Consider the following 9642-nt stretch of genomic DNA (forward strand, 5'->3'; position numbering starts at 1 on the left):
ATAATGTTTTTGACCACTAGTTTGTCATTTGAAAACTTGAAAATTTAAAAAACTGTTTGATTAATGAAAATTAACTTTTGAATTATGTGTAAAATGTTAGCCAAAAACATATATCATAATATTAATATAATATTTAAGTAAATTATGTTTATTAGTGACTAATTGTTTTTATCAACTATTGTTTTTAAATACTACATATAAAAGTAAGATTTCAATTTATATATAAAACTTAATAATAATTAAAAAGTTTTATACAATTAATTTAATTTTTGTTTTTTTCGTTGTTGTTAAGAAATGAATGATAGCGAAAGTTTGCCACTAATTTACGATTTAAATTTAATGGCAATAAATGATCTAGTAAGTTATTTAATTTTATTATTTTTTCAAAAATATCATAATAATTATAATAATTATTTTTATACGTTTTCAACTTTATGATAATGTGTTTAACTAGTGTTTTAATTTGTGATATTATAATCATTAACAAAATTAAAGTAATTAAAATTTATATCTAATATTATTTTTTATTTATTTATATTAAATGTAAATTTTTATTAGTACTCTAATTAAATATAATATACTGTATATCATACAGTATTTAAAGTAAAAATAATGTTTTTTAGTATTGAAAACATCATATATTGAATTTCTAAATAGTATCAAGTTCAATGTTTCTACATTTAACATTAATAGGTAATAATTAAATAAAATAAAATTAATTGATATTGTGTTATATTTATTTAAAATTGCCTGTCATTGATCCACTAATTATACTGTATATACAAATACACACAAACATGCAAATTATATTGAATTAATTAACTATTTATACATTATATGATACTTATTGTTTAAATAAGTAATGTTAATGTATGTTAACTATAATTATGAAAATACTGTATACATTGTACAGCATGTCATCAATTTTTAGTTTTATCAATAGTGTATTATTGTGTGTGTTATTTACAGTTCAATAATGTACTTCAATATAATTTTAAAGCATATACTTATGTATATTACGTTTGTATTATAAAAGTTAATTATAATAGTATACTATTATTGAATATATTGTATGTTTTAATTAAATTTTTACATTATCAACTAATAATATGTTTATGTCATAATGTCGACATTAAGATTGTTTTTACAATCTTAATATAAATTATTATAATATAATATAATATTATTGTACATTCATTGTATATATATTTTTATCTAATATAATAATCTAATACATTGTTGAAGACATCCATATGTCCTTCAATTACCGTTTACTTAGTTTATTATTTAGTATTGAATTCCTATTTTAATACCTATTTCTGTATAATTTGCTAATCTTTATATTTACATTTGTATTACTTTACCGTTTGTTAACCAATTACCTGTATATCCTGGTCAGTGACACCAATTACTGGCACCTCAATGTCCAGCACATCAACTCTACAACCGTTTTATATTCAAATAGTCCAATGACTACCTTTCCCTACAATTCATTACCTGTATATCACTCCACTATAAATACAGTACAACTACTGTATTCATTAGTCAATACACCTCTCAGTCAGTCAGTCAGTACATCACACACCTCACAGTCATTGCCACTGTATATCTCAGCCCAGTCTCAGCCTTTACTACTGTACTCGCACTACACGTGCTCTCAATTATCATAACTTTTACCGATATTTTATCCATTGTTTTAATTCACATTAAATTACAATAAAAGTGTTTCACTTATAACTTTGTTTAACTTCATTATCATTGTTGTCATACATCAAGAGTTCTGCCGATTATTATACCGATTCTTATACCGATTAGTATCGCCAACGCTTACCGATTGATAACTACTTACCGATAGTATTATCGCTACCTGATTGTCATGTGCAAGGATTTGGATCATCAATTGGCCACCACTTGGTTACCACAGCTGCACAGTGATCACACCTATCATCTGAGAAGTCTTCCTAAGACCTATTGGGTGATCTATCTGTGTCTCACCAGTTAAATACCGGTCTCATACCGACCACACGGTAGTTGACTACCCGTAGACAACAATTGGCACAGTTGGCTGGATCACCATAGATCCCTGACCGTGTCGTAACAACATAAAATGTAATAATTTTTTACTGTTAAAAAAAATATATAATTGAAATTGATAAATAATGTTCTCATATAATAGTTTGCACATATAAAATTATAATATTCAATAATTTAATCAAATATATATAATTATTAAACAATAGTATCTGGATAATAAAACTTAAACTAATCTTATAACCAATAGTAACCAAGGTGAATAATTTATCTGTATATATAAATAGTAAATTACTGTTCATAGATGAAATTTGACAAATTTATTATTATTATTATTATTATTTTGTCTGCATATAGACTACACATTTATAATTGTAATCAATTTTCTATTCAGTACTAATTTTAATTATGTGTTTATATATACACTTTAATTGTAATTATTAATTATATTTGTTTGTTAGACATATATTTTATTTAGTTTTTTTTTGATAAATTAATAATGATGTTATAGTTTGTAATGCCTGTTCTTAACTACAGTGTATAACAAGTTATTATTTAAATTTATTTTAAATAATTAATATATATATTTTTCAAATTATTTATTTATAATTATTGTGTCAAACAATATTTTACTACTATTATACAGAATATAAAAATTATTATTATTCAATTGATAAATAATAATTGAATGTCATTTGCCAAAAAATAAATAAATATTTTTTTCATTGATGTGATACTTTAAAAAATTGTTTAACGTTAAAATATTTTTCAATAATATTAACAATAATAATAATAATAATAACAAAATTGTAATTTGACTTTAATTAATAAATGATATAAATTAGTATTTATTGTTAGATATGATTGCATAGTTTGTCTGTAATATCACTGTATTGTTAGGGTTTGGATGTCTCGTAACCTAACAAAACTCATAACTTTTATAATCACTAAATTGATAACTATTTAATATATAATAAGTTATTAATACAGGTGTAGTGCAAAAGTTTTTTTTAAATAATTATATTTCAATACAGTATTATGCATTACAATGTATTGATACCTGTATAAATATAATATATGTGATATTGAATTGTGATAATAGACAATAATAATTAAAAAAAAATAATAATATACCCAAACAATGGAAAACAGCGATACACTGCCTTTATTATCATATGTTGTATGTTATTGACATTAATTTTATTTTTTAGCTATAAATAATTATAATAAATTTTAATAAATCTATATATATATTTATTAATCATATTTAATAATATAAAAAAACAAATTACATAATTTTATTTTATACAATTAATATTATTTATATTATATCATATTATATTAACAGCTCTCATAAAAAAATTATTATAATGAAAGTGAAAATCATAATTATAATAAAAATCTGATAATAAAAGCCATAATTTTTTTTATTGCTTTTTCTTTTGTGTGGTAAAGTCAGATGACTATGATTTTGATGTAAGCAATCGCCAACAGCTGGTCCTATCATCGGACAGTCCCRCATACGGTAGTCTAAATGATTTTGACATAACTGGTCCGGTATCCATATCGTGGCATAATATCAATGTATTCAACAAGACATCCAATGGTAAACAATTGCCACTTTTGCACCGATTTAAGAAACCAAGTGTTCATATACTTAAAAATGGTATTATTTATAATTATTATAAAATAAAAATTAAACTAATGATATTTTTTTAAAAGTTTCTGGTGAAGCTAAAAGTGGACAATTAATGGCTATTATGGGATCAAGGTTAGTTATATAATAGTGATATCTAATATATATATATATTAGTACTAATTATTTATAATATTTTTATTAACATAATGTAAATTATTAAATATTTTGTAGCATATAATAGATTTACGCTACTATAACAACATATTTATATATGTTATAAACTATTATTGTCTAAAAAAATAATGACAAACCATATCATACTTGTCCTCCTCTACAGTGGCGCCGGTAAGACCACTCTGATGAACGCATTGGCTCAGCGAAACGTATCGGACGTAAGCCTAGAAGGCACCGTCCGATTGAACGGACAGGCAATCGACAAGCACGGCATACGTGCCGTATCGGCTTACGTACAACAGGACGACCTTTTCATTAGTACACTGACAGTCAAAGAGCACCTGTGGTTTCAGTCTAAACTACGGATGGATCCATCATTAAACAGAAGGGAACGTAAAGCCAGAGTCGACAAAATATTATTAGATGTATGAGTAATATAATGTTTATTWATTTWTTTATAATCCTAATTACGGAAATTTATTTTTGTTGTYTGTTTAAATAAATAGTTAGGTCTAAATAAATGCGCCAACACTAAGATTGGTAGTCCGGAGCGCGAAAAGGGTATATCCGGCGGAGAAAGAAAGCGCCTGTCGTTTGCATCGGAGGTATATAAAAAATTGTAATTAAACGGTTGGTTGTTAAAAAAATGGTTATTTTTTGGATCAGTTATTAACTGATCCGTCAATCATGTTTTGTGACGAACCGACCTCCGGATTGGACTCGTATATGGCCCTCAATGTTGTCGAAGTGCTCCGGGATATGGCAGCCAATGGCAAGACAATCATCTGTACGATACATCAGCCGTCGTCTGAGGTGTTCTTCTTATTCAATCATTTGTTACTTATGGCCGATGGAAAGGTAGCCTACTTAGGAAAAGCGGGTAATATATTGATAAACAGTATTAATAATTATCGGTAAGTTTAAAATAAAAATACTGTTTTACCATTTAGGAGAGGCAATGGAGTTTTTCTCAAGTTTGGGATACAGCTGTCCTAATAACTACAATCCCAGCGATTTTTATATCAAACAATTAGCTGTAGTTCCCGGCAGTGAAGACGAATCTAAGGAACATATAAATGTAATTTTTGAAAAATAATTAATTTATTTTTATTTACAAATAAAATAATTATTTAGTTTATATGCGATCGTTATCGTGACAGTTGGTACGCCAATCAGTATATGCCGGGAACCGGTAGAGCCGATAGTGCTATGTATACTGACAGCAGCTCATCCCAGGGCACAAATCCATTCAGTAGTACCGTTATTAATAATAATAATAGTTTTAAAAGCAATGGTCGCGTCTATCGGAGCGGTTGGTGCACACAGTTTTGGGTACTACTATACCGATCGATACTTACAACATATCGCGATCCCATCATATTTAAGCTGATTTTAGTCACATTAGTATGTTTTTTATAATAAATAAAATCACTCATAAAAACAATTCATATTAATATATTTTTAAATTGTTTTTTTTTTATTAAATTAGTTTATAGTTATAGTGATGGGACTCATCTATTTGCATCTGGAGCTCAACCAAAAGGGTATCCGCAATATTAACGGCGCCCTATGGATGCTATTGATGTATTTAAATCTACAAAGTTTGTTTGGTACAGTAAATGTTAGTATTGTCATTAAATTTATCAATTAGTAAAAATAACTTATGGTTTATTATTGTGATTGGTTTTTTGATAAACTATTTAGACATTTTGTAAGGAGGTGCCCATATTTCATAGGGAACACAGTAATAATGTATATCGGGTTAGTCCATATTTTCTAACCAAAATGTTGGCAGAGGTATAGTAGTAAACATTATTGTTTTTTGTTGTTGAAAAATTTAAGCTAATTTGCATTATTTATACATAATAGTTGCCTATTTATGTGATAATACCATTGATGTTTGTGTCGATCTTTTACTTTATGGTCGGCCTAAACAACAATCTCTATCGTTTTGTGACGTGTGTCTGCATATGCCTATTGGCAGCCAATATTGCCTGCGGTTTCGGTTTGTTTAACTATTTTATAAAAAACGTCTATTTAGTGATAATTAACTAATTTGTTAATTTTTTCGACCAAAATATAAAAAAAATATCAATCAAATCAGGATATCTAATGGCACTGATAACGCACAACATAACTGCAGCATTGATGCTATCGGCACCATTACTTATACCATTAATGATTTTTGGTGGTCTATTCAACAATATTGAGTATATATATATTTTGTTGTTGTTATAGAATATTATTAGTAATTTTACAATTTACTGTATATATAGTATATATGTACTAGATCATATTATTTTTTTGCTAATATAAGTAATTTAATTTCTAATAGAAACTAGTAGTATAGTAAACAAATATTATTGTTTTAATGTTTTTATTTACGGTAATTATTTATTTTTTTCTGAAAATATAATCAATAATTGATCTAGTTCAATTCCATTTTATCTAATTTGGATAAAATATATTTCATGGTTTTATTATGGCAACGAAGCACTGGTTATAAACCAATGGGATGGCGTCGACAATATTGATTACAGTGACCAGTTGTGCGAGTGTTCGCGACTCATGTCGGGAGACCAAGTGATCCAATCGATGGACTTCAGTGTTGACCACTTTTGGCGAAACATCAGTGTAATGATTGTACTGACCGTTTGTCTCCGATTTATGGCTTATACTCTTCTGTTGCACAGCTCGTCCGGTGAAGGATTGACCGCCAAATTGAAAGCAATGTTTAGGCGATAATTAATTTTATTAGTATTTTATTATTTTTTGGTACAATTTTGATTATGATTGATAATTTTGTACGAGTTTTTAAAAAATATTTTTTAAATAATAAAATTTAATAAACTTTTAATCTTTTATTTATTAAATTATTTAATTTAATATATTTTTAAAAATAATTTGTAGATCARTATAATCTGGATTAATAAAAACATTTTTTAATACAAAAAAAATTATTGTTTTTATTTAAATTTTTTTCAAAAAAAAWTGTTTTTAATTACTTGCATATTTTTTATGGAATTTATTGACACAAATATTTTTTGTATAATATAGTATAAAATATATTATAATAAAGATATTTACATAAAATATATTTATATTTAAAGTATTATTTTTTACTGTAGAGTACAGTGCATTATAAAACAATGTCGTTAATATCGTGGCATAACATTGATGTTTATAGTAAACCATTGGCAGTAATACCTGTTCCCTATTTGAAAAAATATAATAAACACCCGATTCGTATACTGAATAATGGTAATTATATATAGTTTTAAATTTGTATCAATAAATTAGTTTACAAATATTACATAAAATTAATAATCATTTTTTTTTGTAATTAGTTTCGGGTTATGCAAACAGTGGACACATGTTGGCTATTATGGGTGCCAGGTAATAAGTCATTACAACAAAAAATTGTGCATGATAATTTTTTGATAATAACAACAAATAATTTGTTTTATTAGTGGTTCAGGCAAAACAACTTTATTAAATGTATTAGCACATAGATATTTACATAATTATACTGTCCAGGGGACAGTTATGTTAGACAATAATCTGGCAAATATTAATCAAATTAGATCGATATCGGCTTATGTTGAACAGGACTACCAATTTATCGGAACACTGACCGTTGCCGAACATTTGGCATTTCATTCACAATTACGTATGAATGGGTCAATGTCGGCACTGGCCAGAGATAGTCGTGTCAAACAAGTTATGAGAGCTGTAGGCAATTAATAATTTTATTTTAATATATACTGTATATATACTGTAATTGTTAAGTAATATTATTTGTGCTAATAGTTGGATCTGGATGTATGTGCCAACACAATGATTGAATCGCCATTTACTGGTCAGCAATGCATTTCTGGTGGCGAAAGAAAACGATTAGCATTTGCTTTGGAAGTAATTATAATACAGTATATAATTCAATATTTTTTTTGTAAATTTGTAAATTGTTTTTATTTCACTGAATTTTTTTTAATAGTTATTAACTGATCCGTCGATTATGTTTTGTGACGAACCGACCACCGGATTGGACTCGTTTATGGCGCTCAATGTTGTCCAAGTGCTCCGTGATATGGCACAGTCGGGTCGGACAGTCATCTGTACAATACATCAGCCGTCATCTGAAGTGTTTGGACTGTTCAGTCATTTACTATTGTTAATGAATGGAGAGTTAGCTTATTTTGGACCGAAAGGTAAAAATAAATATTTTTTTAAAAAATTAATTCAAACATCAGAATACTTTCTTATTTGAATTAAAACATATTTTTATTATTTTTAGATAAAGCTTTAAACTATTTTTCTAAGTTTGGCTACATATGTCCTAAAAATTATAATCCTGCTGATTTTTATATTAAACAATTATCTATCTTACAAACTGGACAATCAATAAATTATATCCAGGTAAAATAATAAAGAAAATAATTATAATAATACAATAATTATAATGTATTTTTTAACTTAATATTTAAAAAAAATATATTTAGATGTATAACAAACAACAACAACAACAAAATAATTTACATTATAATCAATTTGATGAATTCATTGTCATTGATAGCAATAATAATTATAATCGGAAAAAATTAACTCATAGTTACATATATAAGACCAATTGGTGGACACAATTCAATACACTTTTATGGGTATCATTATTAACAGCCATACGAGAGCCCAGGATAACAGTGCTCCGTATAGTATTGACTGCAGTAATAAATACAATATATTTAATATATTTATTAAAAAGTGTTAATAAATTTATTTTATTTGTAATAAAACTCAGATTACGGCATCATTTTTAGGTCTAGTATTTGGCAATCTTGAGATTAGTAATAAAAACATGCAAAACATTAACGGTGCCATATTTATGATCATCGATTTGGTGAACTACCTGAGCGTTTTTGGTGTAATGCATGTATGTACTATACATTTTAGTAATAAATTTAATAATATAATATTATTTTCTCGTTATTATATAGACATTTTACAATGAATTGCCAATATTTTATCGGGATCATGGAAACGGTATGTACAGTGTAAGCGCCTATTATTTGTCTAAAATTTTAGCCCAGGTAAACTATATAATTTTTACTATAAAAAGTTAGTATTATTATTATTTATATTTCACATTATATTATACTTTAGTTACCAATGACTTTATTGGTACCAATTATTTATTTGTTAATATTTTCGTATTTAACAAACTTGATGGTAAATTTTGTAGACTATTTTTGGTGTGTACTTATATGTGTACTAATAGCTACCAGTGCAAGCAGTTTTGGTAATTTTATCAATTTTTATTTATTATTTTTTTATTTATATTCAATAATACACCAATAATTTTGTTGCTATATTCAAAAACTTAGGTTATTTGATATCGTGTTTAAGTTTTAATATACGTATGGCTCTAATATTAACACCAGTACTGCAAATGTCGTTATTGTTATTTTCGGGATTTTTAATTAATATCCGGTAAATTATAAATAAGTTTATTTTGTTGAGTATTATTATTACTGTATTATAATAAAATATAAAATTCAAAAAATTATAGCACTGTACATCCCTATTTGGCCTGGATCAAATATTTTTCATTGTTTTACTATAGCCAAGAAGCTTTTATGTTGAATCAGTGGCATAATGTTAATAATATAGATTGCAATTTAGTGGAAAGCCTACAAAACGGTTTTCCTTGTGTACCCAATGGTCAAACAGTTTTAGGATTTTTCAATTACGATAAAACTCATTTTGCACTAGACTTATGGCTATTATTAGCATTAACTATTGGC

At 26.2% G+C, this 9642-nt stretch overlaps 2 protein-coding genes across 2 annotated transcripts; both read left to right on the forward strand.

The window, feature by feature from the left end:
* Positions 1-3150: 3150 nt before the first annotated feature.
* On the forward strand, positions 3151-6589 carry LOC128962015 (protein white-like). Its single transcript, XM_054308334.1, has 13 exons — positions 3151-3211; positions 3487-3697; positions 3754-3802; positions 4008-4269; positions 4351-4449; positions 4511-4724; positions 4795-4922; positions 4979-5248; positions 5334-5465; positions 5549-5641; positions 5714-5849; positions 5949-6054; positions 6277-6589. Exons 1-13 carry the CDS (start codon positions 3173-3175, stop codon positions 6587-6589), a joined length of 2052 nt encoding a protein of 683 aa, XP_054164309.1. The 5' UTR covers positions 3151-3172.
* Positions 6590-6993: 404 nt separating this feature from the next.
* Positions 6994-8771, forward strand: LOC128962016 (protein white-like; the record flags this gene model as incomplete). Its single annotated transcript, XM_054308336.1, has 8 exons — positions 6994-7105; positions 7192-7240; positions 7315-7576; positions 7655-7756; positions 7839-8052; positions 8139-8260; positions 8467-8565; positions 8640-8771. Coding segments are annotated over exons 1-8 (1092 nt in total), but the record flags the coding sequence as incomplete, so codon positions are not given.
* Positions 8772-9642: the final 871 nt, after the last annotated feature.

Source organism: Oppia nitens, unplaced genomic scaffold (assembly GCF_028296485.1).
Source record: "Oppia nitens isolate AA-2021 unplaced genomic scaffold, nextdenovo-longstitch-racon4-pilon3 scaffold62_pilon_pilon_pilon, whole genome shotgun sequence".
NCBI classification, from domain to species: Eukaryota; Metazoa; Arthropoda; class Arachnida; order Sarcoptiformes; family Oppiidae; genus Oppia; species Oppia nitens.